This window comes from Haliotis rubra, unplaced genomic scaffold, assembly GCF_003918875.1.
Source record: "Haliotis rubra isolate DU_JTF1 unplaced genomic scaffold, ASM391887v1 Scf70, whole genome shotgun sequence".
NCBI lineage: Eukaryota > Metazoa > Mollusca > Gastropoda > Lepetellida > Haliotidae > Haliotis > Haliotis rubra.
The window spans coordinates 605904-627872 of record NW_025767413.1 but is presented as its reverse complement, the minus strand read 5'-3'; the positions used below and the strand labels follow the sequence as shown (position 1 = coordinate 627872).

The 21969-nt window shown below is 39.0% G+C and overlaps 1 protein-coding gene across 1 annotated transcript; it reads right to left on the bottom strand.

Moving 5' to 3' along the window:
- Nucleotides 1-295: 295 nt before the first annotated feature.
- On the bottom strand, nt 296-9532 carry LOC124258770 (cubilin-like). The gene is made up of 6 exons (XM_046692864.1): nt 9440-9532; nt 9170-9286; nt 5537-5609; nt 3929-4053; nt 2849-3007; nt 296-2331 (listed from the first exon to the last, which is right to left on the bottom strand). The coding sequence occupies exons 2-6, from the start codon at nt 9225-9227 to the stop codon at nt 1970-1972; spliced, it is 777 nt and encodes a 258-aa protein (XP_046548820.1). The 5' UTR covers nt 9228-9286; nt 9440-9532; the 3' UTR covers nt 296-1969.
- Nucleotides 9533-21969: the final 12437 nt, after the last annotated feature.

Below are 21969 nucleotides of genomic sequence, written 5' to 3'. Positions count from 1 at the left end.
TTTTATGCCGCACTCAGCAATATTCCAGCTATATGGCGCCGATTTGTAAATAATCGATTCTGGACCAGACAATCCAGTGAGCAACAGCATGAGTATCGATCTACGCAAGGGAATTAAAGTATGTGTGTCTAGTACAAATAACATTATACTCATAACATCACCTGTGATAGAACCAGTACTAGTGTCAACGTGGTAATTCACAAACGGTTTCCTACATATAAGAGTATGTCAGTAGACATACATGTAGATTTGTACAACACACAGATGCAGTTTTATCATAAAAGAAATAGCTATGTCAAAAAGAAAATTTAATGACCTCATTACGCCTAATTCATTTAAAGGGTACAACAACAGTAGCTCTCGGGTAAAGTAAAGTTCATACCTCACTACACCCAATTCACTTAAAGGGTATAACAACAGTAGCTCTCGGGTAGAGTAAAGTTCACACTTCATTACACCTAATGAACTGAAAGGGTGAGCTGTTCCTGCGTGGCACACGCCCTCCACACAATTTCCCTGTGTGGCACTTGTAATCAGTGATGTGTGACAAACGCATGTGCCACAGAGAGAAACCACCGAAGGTACCGCGAATGACATTTATTAAGAGATACTGATATCCTAAATTGTTTTAAAGATATCTTGAATGAAAATAGAGATATCTTGAATTGAATTGAAGACATCTTGAACTGAACTGAAGATATCTCGAACAGAGAAAATTATAGATATATGCACAAAAAAATCATGATGTCGCGAAATGAATTAATGATATGATAAAGCATATTAATGATACATTGAAAACAACTGCTGATATCTTGAATTGAATTATAGATATCATGAATTATTTTCTAATACAACTATGTACACTATGGTCGTAAGTATTTTATTGATATCTTCAACACATTTAGAGAAAGCACGACATGTTTTTGATATCTCTGTAACATTTTGTGATATCTGTAATTTTATTTGAATATCAGAAATTAATTACCGATATCTTCAATTATTTACCGATATCTTTAAACCACTGTTGATATCTTTAGATTGAATACAGATCTTTTAAGACAACTGAAGATATCTTAAATATCTTAACAAATGTGAAAATGGGTTGTCATAAGGCGTAACTTTGTCCCAAATATATGTTTAACAACACAGTGTGTGCCCCGACACGACTGCGGTGACATCTGATCGGCGCCAGACTTCTGCAGCGTGTCTACCTCGTGCCGCATCGCTGCTCATAATCTAGTATGAGCGTTACAAAACCTGACGCTTGCTAGGTGGTGTTGCGTGAAGCCCATGACACAACAGACAATTTATGGCTGGCAACATGGGAGGGGAGATAACAAAACCTCTGTCGACAAACCGGTGTCACAAATAAACATACATCCTGGTCATCGGAGTTGTTGCCATGGAGACGCTATTAACGACGAATTTCCACAGAGGTTTTGCAAGCTAGAAATGCATCCCCAACACATTAGAATAAACCTCTGTCGACAAACCGGTCTCACAAATAAACATACATCCTGATCATCGGAGTTGTTGCCATGAAGACGCTATTAACGACGCCTTCCACAGAGGTGTTGCAAGGTAGACATGCATCCCCAACACATTAGAATACTGCAACAAATTCATTATTTAGATTTGCGGGTATTATCATGATTGCTTCAAAGTCGCGAGTGTTTGGGGATGTTAGTTGCCTCTTACAACAAAAACGGGTTGCTGAAGACCAATTCTTACCCGGATCTTCACGGGTCCAATATTAACTGTGCGCTGAACAAGTAAATGCAGATACATAAAGGAAGGATGAAATATCCATCAAAGCGTTATGAACTGAAACTGCTTGGCAGAAAGTGAACACTTCAAGATCTCCAGGTGTCCCGAGGTAACTATGACACAATGATCAGTATCAATCATATGCGTGCCATGGCATTTTCCATGAGATGAGGATAACATATTCGCCTTGTCCATTTCCAGCTCATATGTGTTCTATTTGGTATTGCGGAGGGCGCCCATTACAACTCGGTTCAGTCTGGGGGCTGTATGGTGGAGGTGGAGCAGTGGTAACATCACTCTCGTAAATTTTACATACGTGTTCTGCCTCGTATTGCGGAGGGTGCCTGTTACAGCTCGGTTCAGTCTGGGAGCTGTATGGCGGAGGTGGAGAAATTGGCACGTCACTCTTGTACATTTTACATACGCTGCTCACGCTGATATTGTCCTTGTTTCTTTTCGTATAGAAGATCTTGTATTTCAGAAAACCTAGAATGGTAAGTAAGGTCATCGTGGCGTAGACAGAACAGATGACAATTAACTGCTGTTTGTATTCCGTGCTGTTTTCTGAAACAGAGATGTACAGTATTCAGGTTTCATAACGCAAAGAATCCTTTGGGATAACTCATGGTAAAGGTGCTTGGTCATATCATGAAACCTGTTTCAGGTGCCCCTCCCTTGGAGAACTGTGCGTATAACCTACTTGTATTAATATTTGTTACTGAAGTCCTCGGATCGAAATCAACATTTAAGAGAAAGTGGCAAATGAACCATATCATGTATAATACTGTCTAATGGTGCTTATCAAAAGACGAATATCGATTCTTCGCAGTTGGTCTTACCAGGTATTGAACTATATGCCTCTCATGAACCTGAACAGTGTGTTATTGTGACGTGATATCGTAAAACCATAATGCCTCAATACATTCTGAATCTAAAGTGATGTCATCTGCGGGTGTATCTCCCTGTTTCAATTATAAAACAAAACCATCCTTTGTATTCGGACACAATCCCTGACGTTGTGTATTTTACTTGTATTCTCATTTTGAAGTTACATAAATTGTTATAAGGTGAATCCGCTCACTTTGGGTGGAGTAGTACGTGATGCAAAATCCAGATGCGGAGACGTTAGCGTTTGTATTGAGTATAAACAGGGCGCTACTCTCAGAGCTGGTGATGTCTGCAGGTATCGTTGATCCGCAGAACCGTCCAAGATGACGGTCAATGTCCTCACCGTTCCCACCTGCAAATCAGGAATCGCCTTCATGAGGACAGGTGTTATTGTTATGAAATGTCTGAACGTTTCGTTGCGTCGTGGGGGAAATACAATTTTGCCATAAACTACATGTGGGTTTCGTGCCGTTATGTGGGATCATTGACATCAATTTGAAACCATGCATCGTGTTGAAGAATTACATCATTGTCACAAACCATTCATCTGGAAATACATAATTTTTATAAACAGGCCTTCATGTCATAAAGAAACATATCATTATCACAAACCATGCATCTGGGAATACATCAATCTAATAAACAGGCCTTCATCTCATAAAGAAACACATCATTGTCACAAACCATGCATCGTGTCATGGGGAAATATATCATTGTCACAAATTATTCATCATGCCATGAGAAAATATATCATTGTCACAAACCATGCATCGTATCATCGGGAAAAATATCAATGTGTCAAATAATTATCGTACCATGAGAAAATATACCACTGTCACAAACTATACATTGTGCCATTAGGAAATATAATATCATTGTCACAAACTGTGCATCATACCATGAGAAAATATATCATTATCACAAATCATACATTGTGCCCTGAGGAAATATATCATTGTCAGAAACTATACATCGTGCCATGAGGAAATGAACATATCATTGTCACAAACTATGCATCGTGCCATGAGAAAATACATCGTTGTCCCAAACTATGCATCGTGCCATGAGGAAATACATCTGAGATTCATTGTCACAAACTATTCATTGTTAGAAACTAATACACCGTGCCATGAGGAAATATATCATTGCCACAAAGGGAAATGCATCGTGCCATGAGGAAATATATCGAAGTGGGGCCTATTATATAGCAGAGTGGGACCTTGCTGAGGTTACGCAGATTACTGTGATTCAGATCATAACTCCCTAAACTCACCGTCGTAAACATCTAGGTAGTCTCGTGTACACTTGGCCGATCCCTCCAGATCGAAGTGGGTGAATGTTATGTGGAGAGCGCTGTTAGAATCTTTAGCGTGGGCCATCAAAGACCATCTTATGCCACTGGAAAGAAACGGAACTGTCAGAGTTCGTCAATAATGATCACATAGTCTGGTATAAGCGTGCCTACTCTGGCCTACGATAGACAATCATGCATGTTATTAATATGACGGTGACGAGAATGGAAATACGTATATCCGACTAAAGACACAGTACCTCAAACGGAATGCGCGTAATGATTCCTCTAAAAGATATTTTTCAGTTATACCTTGGCATAAAATTGTTTTCTTTTCCTACTCGTGTAAAATTTTCTTTGTACAAAAAAGTATACAAAGCTTCATATACTCTTCCAAACATATTACATGTAATAATTACTCTAAAAGATATTTTTGAATTATATCCTTGAAATAAAATTGGTTTCCTCTCCTTGTACAAAAGAAACGTGTAAAACTCTTCATATACTCTTCAAATGAAATAAAGTATTCTACACGCTCATATTTAAATATTGTAAAATAACGTGGAATTCTTAGCCTCCATGTATGCTTTTATAATCCCACAGTCTGACCCAGGTGTACCGGCTACGAAAGTCGGAAGTCGTTGATAATGATTATGAGTTGTTTCAGCTACCCGTTATGATATATGATATTTTTGTGCAGCGCCAATATCCAGCTCAGCACAGCTGCTCAAGGGCGTTTTGTTTTTCCCTCGATCACTGGATGTCAATCTCAACGGCACATCGTAGTTTGCAATCTTAACTCTTGCGATCATGTAACTCTTGCAGCCATTTGCCATTTATGCGCACCAAGTTAATGTGTCTTTCCCATCCTTACGAGGTACCCATTCACAGCTGGCACGACTGGGACACAGAACACAGTACACAGTACACCCCCTGGGAAGGGGTGTCCTGCGTGATAACTTCTATGTGGAAGAGTAGGTGAACGAATAAATTAATGTTTAGACTGCTTGGATGAAAGGGAAAATCATGTTTAATGCGTAAGCGACATGCATGCACAGAGGCGTGCTTGTGCTTGTGTTTGTGTGCGCACGCGCGTGTGTGCGTGTGTGCACGTTTGTACTTGCCAGGACTCATGCTGGTTTTATTAAAGTACATTGACATAAATGCCGCAGTTGAATATGCACTCTCTCACCCAACAACGGCCCCAGGGACGACTGGTCGTTATTTATCCCCTCACTTTATGCGGCAGTGAGGGTAAGTACAATCTCTTGGTCTGACGCTAACAGATGATCGTACCACATTCCTTCCACTCACGCTCTACACTCTATCAACTTGACCACGGAGACATTCTTACTGCGCTTCGAAAAATGTTGCAGTTTTTTTTTCTTCTTTATAAAAAGCCTAAGTGACACATAACACAGATACAAAACGCGATTTCGTGGTGCGGACATAAAGGCCATCCGTGATCCTCCAACTGGGTCTAACAGTCTCCTGTAACGACCAGGACCAAGATAGCCCACCTGCCACTGATATGTGTGAGACTGTTGCTCCAAACCACGTTGTTTTAGAAGAAGAAAAGGTATTACGTACTTGGGGTAGTGTTTCGGGTAGTTAAGGGAACATATCTGATGTGATGGCGACGGGATATCCTCTGTTCTTGCAGCTGCAACAAATATATATATTCTAAGATACCAAATGTAATACTTTCTAAGGATAATTTCGATTAATCTAAGGCAGAAAACAAACGGCGGTGTCGGTAACCTAAATTAAGACTCCTCGCACAGGGCTAATTGACGCGCTGTTCTTTTGACGTGTCTGCCCCCTACGTTAAGACGAACGTTACCAGAAAAACAAATGAAAAACAGTTTGGTCACGGTTGCGTTTCGGGTTAAATATCTTCTCTAAATTATTTCAATTACATCTGTGATGAACATTAACCATATGGGGCAATATGAACGTCACCTTTCTACTACCAACGTAAGTTTAGATCAGTACATCCACATGACTAGTCAAGCGCATTCCACGATTGCATTGTGGGAATGTAAACATTGCAAACGTTTCCCGTGTCGCTGTAAAATTGTGAGTCGAACTATGAGACATTTTATCCGTTGGAAAACATAAACGTAATGTTTCCACCAGTGATGTTAGCTGAGTGACGCAACTGTAAACCAAGAAACGGGATCCAACGGTGTAGTTTACTGTAGGAGCCTGTATACCAGGCGATGACAACTGACTCAGTTACATAGTGACGTAATGCAAAAGTGTTTCGATTACGAGGGGGAAGACTAGAATGGTGCAGTGACGCCAACACATTGTGACGTAATGCAAAAAAGTGCACGTTATCGTCTGATAAAGTACTGTCGGCGCCTTTGATCTTTCACCGAAGCCTCTTAGAAATATATATATATAGATAGATATATATGCATGGCATATACTATAATAAAAGTAGGGGATATGCCATATAATATGAGTGTCACAGCTATTTATATTTTATTATGAACTACATGTATATATATTTATATTTAACAGTGGACATCTGACTGAAATTTGCATTTGTCGTTGAACCTCAGATGCCGATAGCTTTTCCAAATCTTTATACATTCATACAGCTTGGTTCCCAAATAATATCACCCTAAAATGGAAGATCCTTAAATTTTAATAGTATATATTATAAACGGACAGTGACAGAAATCCGTTTGGTCGATATGCATTTTCATCAGAAAACACACTGATGTTGGTAATAACTTTCAATTTGGATTGAAAAATATGTTAACAAAACGGTACAATCATAATAAAAACACCTCCTTGTAAGAACAAAATTTTGCATTTGGTTTTGAAAGTTGACGTTTCTTTTGCGGTTCAGTACATAATTTACCATTTGTTTCAAGTTACACCAGCTATTTAAATGATATCCTGATATCAGATATCTTCAGATAAGTATCGTCGGTTAACATCCAGGTTACATTTGATCTTCAGCAACACATGCTTGTAAAAGGCGACTAACTGGATCGAATAGTTAGGCTGCCAGACTTGATTGATGCATGCAGAAAGTCTGGAGTTATAAATCGATAGAGCACTGTTATTTTCGTGATTGCTTTCATGTTGCTGTTGTCATTCAATTAATCAGTGAGGACAGAACACATTTATCATGACTAACAGAACACATTCAAACAATATATGATATTAAATAGAGGAATGATTCAGCGATCTGTGACTTTCGGTATTTCGGTTCAACGTCTTAAGGTTTAACGAATCAAAATGATGTATCAAGGCATGTGACAAAGAAAGGTCAGCTTCAAACCCGTTATAAAGATATCTTTAAAGCTAGCGGAGGGCATGTTCCAAATTTGCCTACACTATTATCAAAACAAATTTACAGTGGCTATGCTTCATGCAAGGTTAAACATGGAACTACTTGCTGTGTACAATCGATTAATCCAAGTCGGTTCTAATGTCTTTATGAATTGCTATCACAGTTTGATAATACTGTCTCAAGTCATAGGATTTGGGAACTTAATGCTTAACAATGTGCCCTGCTGCGTCAAGGAACTGAATGGCTGTCCTTCTCCAGGTCACAAACTGCTTCTTCAAACGCTGTAGACGCTGGTCAGTGTCCCAATATACAGGAGGTCTTGGTCAGGAAGTTGCACCATGGTCCAGCTGTGGACGGGCTCTTCTGTCTGTCATTTCTTTCTTATTAATTGCTTGTATGAATTCACAGAGGTTAGGGTGGGCCTTGTACAACCCCAATGAGACAGCATGTAAAACTAACGGAATATGTAAAAACGTAACGCAAAACGTAAAAAATAACGCATTATGTAAAAAATTAAGGCAATATGTAAACGATGTCTTTAACGCAAAAAGTAGAACACCTAACGCAAAATGTAAAACAATTTTTAACTTAATATGTAAAAAAATAACGCAAATGTGAAATGCAATTTTAGGTTTGAATATTAGGGGTGGCAATCGAAATCACATTTTTTTCACAAATTTGACAAAAATTGACTTTATTTACCAAAAATAACATATCGCAATTTTCTGACAAAATAAACTTCATACTACTTTTTTTTTACAAACTTTTACTTCGTTGTTCAGTATACATGAAAGCATTGTCGATAAACATATAATTTACTTGTGTATAGAGATGTTTTAATCGATCTTATAGTCTATTTTCGAAAGTTTTAAAGGAATAATTTTATTCTTCAAAGTCTGTTTTCATAAATGGTATTGCGGGTTATATTCATTATGTCTTATTCAAGAGGGTTTTCCCTTTTGGGTTTGACTCCTTCAAACTGTCCATTCCGTTGTTGATAACCTGTCATTACCGAATTGGGTTTTAAAAGAAAACCACTTATCGATCCTTCTTAACCGTTTTGAAATAACATGCATGTTGTAGTACTATTTCCAGTTTTAACATACGCATTGTGGGATAAAAGAAGGCCGAAAGGTAAAGCATCCTTGAATAGGACTTAATGAATACAACGGTACCCATATGACCATTTATGTAAAACAACTATGAAGAATAAAATGATTTCCTTGGATACTGTTGAATATAAATTATGATATCTAGTATCTCTATACATGAACATGTATGTTATACAATTATCGACTTTACTTTGATGTTTATTGACCTTATAGATCAGATTTCCATTAAATTAGACAGGAGGTTAATTTTGACAGAAATATAGCAATATCTTAGTTATTTTGAAAAAGTAAGGTTTCTAAAAGATGAATTTCAGTCGCCAAGACTTATAAACAACAAAAATGCTGAATTTTACATATTCCGTTAATTTTGTTCATATTGCGTTAAAAAATTCTTTTTGCTTGTTTGCGGTAGGTGTTTACGTATTGCGTTGAAGGCATTTTTTACATGTTACGTTAATTCTTTACATATTGCGCTATGTTCTACGCTTTGTGTTAAGTTTTCACATGTTGTGTTAGTTTTACATAAGATAAAGTAAACTTATGTGAGTACAAAAACCTGCTATCCGACCCCTCACTCCTCGACTTAGCGACCCTCTCCGGACCAGGCGAGTGTGGAGACGTACATTCTCCATGACAACCTGGAACGGCAATGCACGTAGGAAACTGTTGTAGGGTCCCCTGACAACCAGTCAATAACGTGAGCCCTTACAAGCGTCCCATGAATAACACATGTCACTTCTAGTTAATATGTACGTGATGACAGCATGCCTACTAATGTCTACAGGCATGGTTGGTTACCTTGTATAATCAGCCACAGGCAAGATGCCAGAAGTACTGTAGCAGTGGAGAACTTCATCTTGTGCTGGACGCAGCTATTTTGAATCTTAACCCGCAGCAGTGGTAGTCCGACTAATGCTACAAGAAGTGAGAGCCACCAGTAACACATGAAATGGTGCTTATGTACTGACACATAGGCGTGACATGCGGCTGTGCTCACTACTGTGTCCACTGAGGGCATACACGTGTATATCTACACTAGGCGATAAAATTTAAGTAAATCATTCATACCTGTCCTGTGAAACGCTGTTATCAGGAGGGGTGCGGTGGTGTAGCCTAGTGGTGAAGGCGTTCGCTCGTCACGCCGAAGACCCGGATTCACCTCCCCACATGGGTACAATATGTGAAGCCCATTTCCGGTGTCCTCCGCCGTGATATTGCTGGAATATTGTTAAAAGCGGCGTAACACCATATTCACTCACTGTTATCGAGAGTTCCATTGCATTGTAGAATAACTCGTGTAACGCATTTTAAATTAATTCACTGAAAAGAGGTGATGGTTTGTCAGAGGGTTTGAGATGGATTGTGTATGGATTTGTGTGATGGATTTTGTATGGAATTGTGTGATGGATTGTGTATGGATTTTTGTGATGGATTGTGTATGGATTTGTGTGATGGATTGTGTATGGAATTGTGTGATGGATTGTGTATGGAATTGTGTGATGGATTGTGTATGGAGTTGTGTAATGGATTGTGTATGGTATTGTGTAATGGATGGTGTATGGAGTTGTGTGATGGATTGTGTATGGTGTTGTGTAATGGATTGTGTATGGTATTGTGTAATAGATTGTGTATGGAGTTGTGTATTGGATTGTGTAATGGATTGTGTATGGTGTTGTGTATTGGATTGTGTATGGTATTGTGTAATGGATTGTGTATGGAGTTGTGTGATGGATTGTGTATGGAGTTGTGTAATAGATCGTGTATGGTATTGTGTAATGGATGGTGTATGGAGTTGTGTAATGGATTGTGTATGGTATTGTGTAATGGATTGTGTATGGAGTTTTGTAATGGATGGTGTATGGAGTTGTGTGATGGATTGTGTATGGAGTTGTGTATTGGATTGTGTATGGTGTTGTGTATTGGATTGCGTATGGAGTTGTGTATTGGATTGTGTATGGTGTTGTGTATTGGATTGTGTATGGAGTTGTGTGATGGATTATGTATGGTTTTGTGTGATGGATTGTGTATGGATTAGTGTGATGGATTGTGATTAGTTGTATGGTGGATTGGGAATGGATTTGTGTAATGGATAGTGTATGGGTTTGTCTGATGAATTGTGTGTAGATTTGTCCGATGGATTGTGTATGGATTTGTGTGATGGATTGTGTCTGAATTTGTTTAATGGATTGTATGTGGAACTGACTGCTGGATTGTGTCTGAACCTGTGTGATGACTTGTATATGGAGTTGAGTGATGGATTGTGTATGGGATTGTGTGATGGATTGTGTATGGAGATCTGTGATGGATTCTGTATTGAGTCGTGTGGTTGTCTGTGTATCAAGTTGAGTGATAGATGTGTATGGAGCTACGTGATGGATTGTGACTTGGGCTGTGTCTGAAGCTATGTGATGGATTATGGATAACCTTGTGTGATGGATTGTATCAGGAGTTGTATGATGGATTATGGATGAAGTTGACTTTTGTATTGAGTATGTGTGATGTATCATGGCTAGAGTTGTGCGATGGACTGTGACTGACGGTTTGTGGTGGTTTGGATATGGTTTTCTGTGCTTGGTACGGAGTATTGTGTTGATTGAGCATTGAGTCGTGTCATGGGATGACCGTGGAGTTGTGTGACGGTTGTGCTAGGGATATGTCTGTGTTAAGTCGGACCTGTCAGATTGAATGAAGGGTGTGTGGTTCGTAACGTGATAACCCTATGTGATCAGCTGGGATCACGTATGATTATCGCCAGTCTGTTCGTGTTTACAACATGACCAAAGATAACTGCAGATAAGACGAGACATATTGGTATGTTACTTTTTTTTGTCATTGTCTAAATTTTTCTCCTATCGACCAATTTTTGTATTATCAAAAGTTAAGGTTTTAGAAACAAACGGAGTCAATAGATATAATGCTTGTATTTGATCTTGTACTTGAGCCGAATAAGATCAGTAGTTCAATGTAATTCCATAATGTGTGTCATAGTTCTCCGGCATATGCACATTCAAGGTATTCGTGAGTTAACGGTTAGGGAGAATACAGCCCTTTTCAAATTATGATTGCAACTGAAGCCATTATATACATCTCGTCAAAAGTGTTACAGTTGGAATTTGAGATTATTTGGCGCCATGCTGGGGGTTTATCGACAACGCAATATACAGGAAATTTGGTGGAGGCTCTGTCACGGTAGACTGCTGTTCCTATGACTGTAAGCTTGACTTGATAACAATTCAGGGGGAATTAAATGAACAATATTACAAGATACCATATCGGGCGGTTGTGCTGTGCCACAATGGTTTCGCTGTCCAGCGTTCGTGGACGACAACGATCGACCGCGACGAGCATTATATGTGACAGATCACATTCGAACCATGTCACAGAGTCATTGCCCGCTCGAAGCCCTAATCTAAACCCAATAGAGCCTTTAATGGATCAGTCGGGACGTAGAGTTTGAGCAAGGAACTCTCGACCACAGAATCTTCATGATCTGATCCAGGCATTGCATGAGGAATGGCAACAGATTCCCAAGTTGAGGATACGGCGTCTGATGTTTAGCATGAGTGTTGATGGTTCCACTACACTAAATCAGAATCACGTACTCCCTGAGCGAGAAGCGTTTGTAAACATCTGAAGAGATAGAAACATGCTGCAGCTGTGACTGGCTGAAATAGTGTAAGATTTTTATGCTTTATAAAAGCACATAGATCCAGTCATTAAAACTGACCACAATTTTAAGTATTTAGTGCTGTCATTTTCATCACCATGACTTATGCTTAATGTGTCTACAGATATTTTCAAGTAGGTGACATTTGGTGCGGAACAGGGGTTGGTGTGTTCAGCTTCCTGTGCTCGGAAAATTGGCAGACTAAATTAGCCGGAATTTGTGTATTACTGTAGTGTAAAGACCAGACTGTACCAAGCGTGTATGGAATGGCTGTTGACAGCATTGATGATATATAACGTTACTATAGAAGTCTATGGGAAAACATTTGGTGTTGTGTAATCTGTAGTGATCCGTGGACGGGGAGTCTACTCCAAATGTTGACAAAAGCTGGTGATGCGTTCCCTATGACATGTGACAGCTACCGCAATCCACTTATCTTGTCCTCGTTTATTCTTAATTGCAGTTTCCGTAGTCACAGGCGATTACGGTTACTGTTTTATGAGAAAATGGACATGTTGCTCTTTGTTCTTCAAAAGAACAGTTTGTTTGATGTTCTGGTAACACTTTAAATTGCTCCCCCTCACCACCTGCCTCTCCTTAGCCATCTTTGTTCTGATGTGCATAAAAGATGGGTGATGCAATACATTTGACGAGGTGTACATAAATGTAATTTTCATTTATAATGCATTTACGTCAACAGTCTGGAATTTTATCAGAAGCAAGTTTGTCAAAACTGATGCTTAAATGAATGTTTAATTTGTACAGAAAGTAAATGAATGCTTCAGGACGTGTAAGTCCGTAATATACTACCCATCAAAAGTTTTGACTCACTTGAAGAACAAATAAACTTTGCTTTTTTTGTACTCTTTTAACTATAATATTACATATGAAAGATTTGTGGTTAGTCTTACGCGGAACACCAAATTCATTCTTAAAAAACTTGTGGTTAATTAATACCGAGCGATTAAAAGTTGCCAAAATGTCGCCTGCTTCACTCTCGCCCGCCAACGAAACCACAGACAGGTTACGAAACTCTGTTGCTAAGAGCACTGCAGTGACGTCATATGAGGAAGGATTTTCAGTTATTTGTATATAAAGTGTGTAGCAAGCTCGTCATTTTGTTGATTTCTTGACATCAACGAAGACATGCCGAATCGTTGCGTTGTCGTCAATTGCTCCTAGTGGTCGGGCGATGGTTTCATTATGCACAGATTTCCTCAGGACCCCGCAGTTCGTGCTAAATGGGTTATGTTTCTGAGTGCGAAGCGAGCGTTGTGGAAGCCTGGAACGATATCTTACTTGTGTTCAGATCGCTTCACGGAAGTTAAAGAATCAAAACTACTTACAAGTTGTAGGAAAATATGTATATGACTGATGACCAAAACGATTTTCCATGACACAACTTGTAACATAACGATTTCTTCCTCGGAAGCGAGGTTGTGGTCGAAGTGACAACAATATTGTAAAGTAGTATTATATTGACACACACCTCGCTTCCATGAGAGAAATTGTTATATTATAAGCTATGTCATGCAAAATCCTATTGGCCATCAATCAAATAAATATTTTACTACCAGTAGAAAGTAGTTTTGATTTTGTAACTCGCTGAAAACAAACCTAAATAGCATTTAGCCTCAGACTGGTGGATGTTCGCGACAGGGCGACGCCATTTTTGAAAATCGTGAAGTCACGGGCTAAAGTCTGCTAGAATTAATGAGATTATGGTTTGTTTTCATCAAGTTAGAAAATCAAAACCATTTTTTACTCGTAATTAAATATGTATTTGAATCATGACCAAAAGGATTTTGCACCACACAACTCGTAACATAACGATTTCTTCCACGGAAGCGAGGTGGGGTTAAAAGTGACAATACTGCGAGTTAAATTTCTTGCTACATTCACGTGGTTAACGTCCACTCACCAGTATGTAGATACTAGTCAATGTACGTCTTTATATTTGGTCTTATAATCCTAATTAGTTAATTATCATACTTGTATGCATTTTGAAACTTAATAAAAAGCAGGCGATCTGCTTATACTTATAGTGAATTTAAAACAGGACTGTAATATCTAGACACTTTATAGTTTGCCAATGTGAATCATAATTCGCACACATGTCCTAGTCTGTCTCATTACACTTCACGGCGAAAACAATGATTCTGTTGAATGCTACGACAAATGAATAAAAACAAAATGCAAATATTCAAATTAAAACAGATTAAAGTTATAGGAACAATGTCAGGCTATTACCTTGTTCGAGGAATGTTTCCATCAATATCCACAAAAGCGAGTGATATGCCATTCATCTGCAGCTGTTCCAAGTGATGTGTCTTTTAACAGTTTAATATACGAAAAAGTGATAAATCTTTTCAGATATTTCACATTGGTGTATAGTCTCATTGGTCACCCAAGATAGCACATCTGGCAACTAATATTGCATGATGTCCGCCATTCTTTAAAAAAAGTAATTGAGTTAACCAATAATGAGCAATCCATCAATGTATGTGCGGTTAATCCTTTGAAAGAAGGACGTTGTTTTTCACAGACACTTTACGACAGAGTGTATTCAGTATAGATTAGTAAATCTACATACATAAACACTACCTTATGACAAATCCGCTGTGCAAAATAAAAGTAATTAATCAATCAGCGTGTTATCGGTTAATCCTTTGACCGATGTTTATAATGTGAAGTATGTACTCCAGTACCGGACAGCTCATAAGTCAAGAAAAATTATGAAGGCAAGAGTGATGCATTCACAGTCCCTGTCGGACCCAAGCTTACATCCTTGGATAATATGTGATGACAACAGGATTGTCTCAGCTCACTGCAACTGTAAAGCCGGACTTGGTGAGAGCTGTTCTCATGTTGCTTCTGTGTTATTTTACTTAAAGCTGTTAAGGATAAAAATTAATTTGTTTTTTACCGGTAAACTGATCCGGGCTTTGTTTTTGTTGCCGCCGGTAAGGATCCGGATTTTAAATGGTCCCGGCCGGTAGTTTTGATCCGGGCGACTGAGGTCGACTAAAGCACATGGCTGGTGTCACTGCGGTGATTCATTTTTGTAGAGTGGCAAGGGGCCACGAAAATTTGTAAGTAGATGATGATTATTATTTATATTGATGAACATTGTTGATAGGGTCACAAAGCGTGTTAAGTTTGATGAATTTATATGAGTTTAGAATAATTTCAGTGTTGTCATGTCAGGCACGTGGGTTCGTGTTTCATATTTTCGTTATATTTACAGATACATTGCATGTATCTGAGTAGTCAAGATATTGATTTAGCATTGGAAATTTTTCAGCTGTATTTAAATAATTGTTTGTTTTATTTATACAGTTTGAACTGTATAAAGTTCAATTCTACCTACACTGCGGCGTCTTGTAAAGAGTCTGCGGACAATAATCCAATAAACGTACGTGTTCAAGATAAAGGCCCGACTATGTTTTAACCTCTGCAATAGAAGCTACAGTAAGACTGCGGGAAGTCAGTATAGTCACCCAAGCCCCAGCTTACTGGATGTTTCCAACATCAAGGACATCTGTGGAGTATGCCCCACTACACAAAATTGGGTTGGTTGCACTTAGTAATATTGGGTGGCACCAGTGCAAGGAACAAAGCACTACATCAAGCCTTCATTAAGATCTGAAAGTACAAAGCACATTAATATATGTTTTCATTCTTACATTATCATGATAACATACATTTGCATAAACAAGATACATTACAATGGTAGACATGGATCTCTGTAAAACAACTTTCATTCATTCTTCAGTTTGTATTTGTTGTTGACAGAATTTGTCACTCAAACATGTTTCGCCCTCCCAGGGCTCATCCGTGCAGCTTTGGTTATCTAATCGTGAAATAAGAATTTGTTTTCTTATCACATTGGGATAAAGTGCAGACATGTTTTGTTTTTACTTTTGTTTTGTTTTGTTTTTGTCTTTTTCCTTTAAGAAATATTAATCAAGCCCTGTCACAATGGAATGGTGGCACCAAGGATAATGAACTTCTGCCTGACTGTTCCAATAAACCTTCCAAGATGTATGCGAACATTGGCAATTTCCATTGTTCCTTCTACCTCTGGTCCACACATTTGCTGTTTTCCCTTCATGAATGCAGGGTATTTCACTTCAGCACCAACAAGTACAACTAATTCTTTAATTTCAAACCCTCTGTCAGCAAGAATAATGTCACCATTGCTGAGATAGTCAACACAGTTTGAGTGGGCAGTTAAAAACTTGTCACTGGTTCTTACACCCCATCCTTTGGAAATATAACTCACAGATCCTTGTGTGGAAATTAGTATTAAGTATTTGGCAGTATTGTGGTGCTTATAGCTGGAACAAGTTTGTGCCCTTGCTATCAGATTTGAGGGGCGATCAATAAAAATTTCAAAGCAATCAATAATGCAGGTAACTTGCTTTCCAAAGTATTTTCGAAAAGGCATTCGCATTGTCTCATAAAGTTCATCCCTGTCTGGCCAACGCACTAGAGGCCCCATGATATCATGCATCTAGTGCAATGTATCTAAGAAAACCTTCGACACTGTGGTTCGCGAAACACCAAAAACGATAGCTGAGATTTGTAATTGGTAAATTGAGTCACAGTCTCATGACTGTTCAGTGAGCTATTTTCATGCATATCGGGTGCTAGAAGGTTGAACAGTACCATCAGCATTGTAAAACTTGATAAGCCTGTGTAATATTTTACTTTATCATCGTCATCATCAAAATCCTCGGGTAAATTGGCTTTAATATCAACACATCTACTAAATAACAGCAATGAAAAATACGCACTGTTTTTTCTACACTGTCATCCCAGTGAGGGAATTCCGCTCCCGCCCATGCATGCATGAAACTAGGTCATAGATTGCGTCCCCCGCAACCATTTCGAGAAAAAAATGACAAATAATAGATTTTGACAAATAAAAGATTGAAAAACTGAATAAAATGTTAACATTCTTCAACTCATAAATCATGGTTATTATCTCTGTGCATGCAGAGTACTGTCCATTAGAATCCCTGTAGAATTAGTCGAATCTGTCATGAATCTAATTTAAAGCCCACACAATAATATGAATAACCACAGCCCGATAATCCAATATACAGAATACTAACTATAGAAAGCTGATGACACATTACTCACATATGCCATATCTACTTTAAATCCCACACAATAAACACAGTCCAATATATTAGGTCCACCAACCCGTTTGCCGTGGGTTGCGCCCCTGTGTCGGTGGAGGACGGGAGGCTGGTGGTTGAGGGCACTGGGAGCCTGGAACCATGTTCCTCTTGCCCAACACACCACTTCGCCCCTTACTTCACCTAGACGGGTGGTAGAACTGGCCCGGTTCTATCAATCGGCTGGTCACGCCAAGCCCTGTGCATGGTGATTATTTTATGCACATTTTTGTTACTGGGTCTTGGACATTACGATTTTCAATGTACGAATTACTCATATATTACAATGCCTAGAGTCCTATGCCAGAAGGCGGTGGCTCATGGGCCAATCTGGCAATTTTGACCTCCGGGTTCTGTTTGTCTTCAGGGATCTGTCTAGGGCAGAACCAGCCTGACTTATACCTTGTTTGGCAAAATCAGCTATCTGTGTCCATTTTGCTGGAGTATAGCATTCCTGTAGCCTTGGTGTTTGTAGTTGGCTTCCACTACATCACTGTCCTTGTTGACACTCGATGGCGGGTGAGGAGCAGGGATGTTGAATAATCTTTCTTACATTATGGCTACCTTACAATTGACTGGTTCTCGCTCCAAAACGAAACGACGGCATATTGATCAAGATGTTTCACTCTCTTCCGATGAGGAGTCTCATCCAAATACTGATTCTTGGCCACGATTTCTGGTTGTAGAAGGAGCTGATGGTGTTCCACTAAAAATCAATCCTTTTGTAGTTTCCAAATCTATTGAAGGAATATGTGGCACAGTGAAAAATGTCACTCGTCTCCGCTCTGGTTCCCTGCTTGTGGAATGTTCAAGGAGACAACAGTCTGAAAATCTCCTGAAAGCACATCAGTTTGCGAACACAGAGATTGTTGTGTCAGTGCATAAAACTTTGAATTCGTGTAGAGGCATTGTCCGAGATCGCGCGAAGTGCCTCTCAGACATGTCCGAAGAGGAAATTGCTGTCGAAATGACATCTCAAGGTATAACGTCAGTTAAACGTTTTACCAGGAAGGATGGTGACATGATTCTTAACACCAATACTTACCTGTTTACGTTTGGCCTATCAAAAATCCCTTCATCTATCAAGGCTGGATATTTCAACATCGGTGTAGATGTTTACATTCCTCATCCACTCCGTTGTTTTAACTGTCAACGTTTTGGACATGGAGCGAAGTCTTGTCGAAACACGCAAGTTTGCTCCCGCTGTAGTAAACAACATGATAGCACGGAGTGCACTGATGTAATCAAATGTGCAAACTGCAGTGGTAATCACATGTCCTCTTCTAAATCGTGTCCTTCTTTTCTTACGCAAACAAAAATTCTGAAAGTAAAATATACCAATGATATTTCTTTCACAGACGCAAAGAAATTAGTGGCACATACATCGGACAATCCTTCTTCTTTACAGACATATTCTACTGTAGTCTCCTCTTCTCCTCCTCCGCCTCTTAAAGTTGACAGTTGTTGTCAGACAGCCATAAGCTGGGTATCAACCCATCAGAAAACATTGTTTCAAATCAATGCTAAAGACACTGACACTTCCATTTCATCAGCTTCGCAAACTGAAACTGCACCAGAAACAGCAACTACTTCTGAACCAGTCACTGACCCTGACTGTCTTCCTGAACTGAAAATGAACAGAAAAATGAGTGCAAAAGAAAGAAAACAGCGGAAACAGGAGGCACGGTCCCTTAAACATATTGAGGCATCTTCCCCATACTGACCCCTGTGCAGGTTCATAATACCTTTGAACCTCTCGATATGGAAGTCACTCCATCGCAGACATTGCAGCGTAGAGGACATTCCCCACACTCTCGATCACCAGTTAAGCCTCCATGAGTGGCCATGACCATATAATACAATGGAATTGTAGAGGACTTCGGAACAACTTTAATGATCTCCAAATTTTAATACAAGATTTCAAACCATCAGCAATTTGTTTGCAGGAAACGTTTCTCAAAGCCAGTGATAAATTTGACTTAAGGCAGTATGCTTCATACCATTGCTTTTCACCCCCAGGGAATAAGGCTACCGGAGGATCTTCTGTTATGGTGAGGCAGGGTATTCTTCATAGCCCTGTTCCTCTTAATACGACTCTTCAGGCCGTTGCAGTGCGCATAACGTTAAGTGTAGCTTTTACATTATGTTCTTTATATATTCCACCAACATCTTCACTTCAACAGTCCGATCTTCAGGCACTTTATGACCAGCTCCCAAAGCCCTGTGTCATCATGGGAGATTTGAATGGCCATAACCCACTTTGGGGTAGTAACGACATAAATTCAAAAGGAAAATTACTTGAGGAGTTTTTCTTAAATAATGATTTATGCATTTTCAATGATGGATCTACCACTTATTTACACCCTGCAACTGGTACTTATTCCTGTCTGGACCTATCAGTTGTAACTTCTAATTTACTAAGCGAATTTGAGTGGTCTGTCCATGACGACCTCTCAGGTAGTGATAATTTTCCTACCGTTCTGAAATCTGTTACACCATCTGATGTTCCTCCGTCAACAAGATGGAATTTCACTAAAGCTGACTGGGCTCACTATAAAACTCTTTGTTCTAAACATCTAACACCTGATGTTTTTGTTGATGCTCCTGACTCTATACAACGCTTCTCCGATGACATGATCCACAAAATTAAAGGTAAGGGTACCAAATCAAGCATTAATCATCTCAAAACTGGAGATCAATTGTTAACAGATACATCTGATATCGCAAACAAACTGGGTGAAACACTTCAAAAACATTCTTCCTCGTCTAACTATGTTCCTAAATTTCAAAAATACCAACAACAGCAGGAAAAGAACAAAATCAATTTTCATTCGGATAATGGGGAAGATTATAATGAAATCTTTTCTATTCATGAGCTTCATACTGCTCTTGAACAAGCGCACGATACTGCAACAGGAGCTGATAACATTCATTATCAGCTCCTGGAAACACTTACCGGAATCCTGTTTAGGGACACTACTGAATATTTTGATGACATTTGGACATCTCGCAAATTTCCTTCCTCCTGGCGTGATGCCATTGTTGTACCCATACCTAAACCTGGACGTGATCATACGGATCCCTCTAATTATAGGCCCATTTCTTTGACTAGCTGCGTTTGCAAAACCATGGAACGCATGGTCAATAACAGATTAACGTGGTACTTAGAATCAAATAATTTAATCACAAATATTCAATGTGGTTTTCGTAAAAATCGCAGTACCATTGACCATTTAGTTCGATTGGAGTCATTCGTAAAGAATGCCATTATTAACAGGCAACATGCAGTGTCAATATTTTTCGATTTAGAGAAAGCTTATGACACAACATGGAAGCACGGCATTTTAAAAGATTTACATGATTTTGGTTTACGAGGCCGTTTGCCTCAGTTTATATCCGAGTTTTAACTGACAGGCAATTTCAAGTCCCGTGGGTTCTACCCTGTCTGACCATTATGAGCAGGATCAGGGTGTCCCACAAGGTAGTATTTTGTCTGTCACATTGTTTAGTGTTAAGATCAACAGTTTATCAAAGGTCTTAAGTGATTCAATCGATGGGTCACTTTTTGTGGATGATTTTAATATTTCTTGTCGTGGTAAAAGTATGCATACTATTGTACGGCAACTACAGTTGTGTTTAAACAAAATAGATAAATGGTGTCTTGAAAACGGCTTTAAATTTTCTAAATCCAAAACTAATTGTATCCATTTTTGTAGAAAATATAAACCGCATAAAGACCCGGAACTGTCTCTAAATGGCTCTCCCATTAAAGTCCTTAAGGAAGCCAAGTTCCTGGGTTTAATTTTTGACTCGCATCTAACTTTTCTTCCCCATATCAAGTCCCTAAAAACAAAATGCTTGAAGGCACTTGATTTGTTGAAAGTCGTTTCCAATTCTAAGTGGGGAGGGGATCAAGCTACCCTCCTACAATTATATCGATCATTGGTACGTTCCAAACTTGATTATGGCTCTATCGTTTATGGTGGAGCCTGCGACAGTAATCTAAAACTTTTAGATTCTGTCCACCACCAAGGTCTAAGACTATGTCTTGGTTCCTTTAGAACTTCACCTGTTGACAGCCTCTACATCGAGGCTGATGAGCCATCTTTTACACAACGCCGTATCAAATTAACTTTACAGTATATTACAAAACTTTATTCAACTGAGTCAAACCCTGCATATAACTGTGTCTTTAATCCCCTATATGCAGAACTGTATAACAAGAAACCTTCTCTTGTTCCGCCTCTTGGTATAAGAGTGAAACCTTTCCTTTCTGCTGCCGGCATTGAGCTAAAACATATAGCTCCTTCCCGTCTTTTTTCTTCTCCTCCTTGGCAACTGGTTAGGCCCGAAGTTGACCTAACTCTGACAAAGTTTAAGAAATCTGAAACTAATGAATTACAGTATAAACAAGAATATAATCAGCTAAAAACTAAATATAATACCCACAAATCCTTATTTACAGATGGGTCCAAGGACGGTGGCGCAGTGGCATGTGCCACTGTCATTGGATCCAGAACAATATCTTCTAGAATACCTGATAACAGCTCTATATTTACAGCAGAAGCAAACGCCATATTAACGGCTCTTAAATATATTCAACGACATCCCAAACATAAACAATATACAATCTTTTCCGATTCTCTTTCTTGCCTTCAGGCTATTAAAAATATCTCTTGCAAACATCCACTTTTAATTGAAATAATCGAATTATATAATGAGCTTGCTACTGGCCAATGCGACAT

Excerpts from the sequence above, each read along its gene's own strand:
- LOC124258770 (XM_046692864.1), bottom strand. The coding sequence starts at position 9,227 with ATGAAGTTCTCCACTGCTACAGTACTTCTGGCATCTTGCCTGTGGCTG. Across the intron at positions 5,610-9,169 it reads CCTGTGGCTGATTATACAAG|CTGCAAGAACAGAGGATATC; the intron begins GTAACCAACCAT and ends TATTTGTTGCAG. Across the intron at positions 4,054-5,536 it reads TACCCGAAACACTACCCCAA|TGGCATAAGATGGTCTTTGA; the intron begins GTACGTAATACC and ends GTTTCTTTCCAG.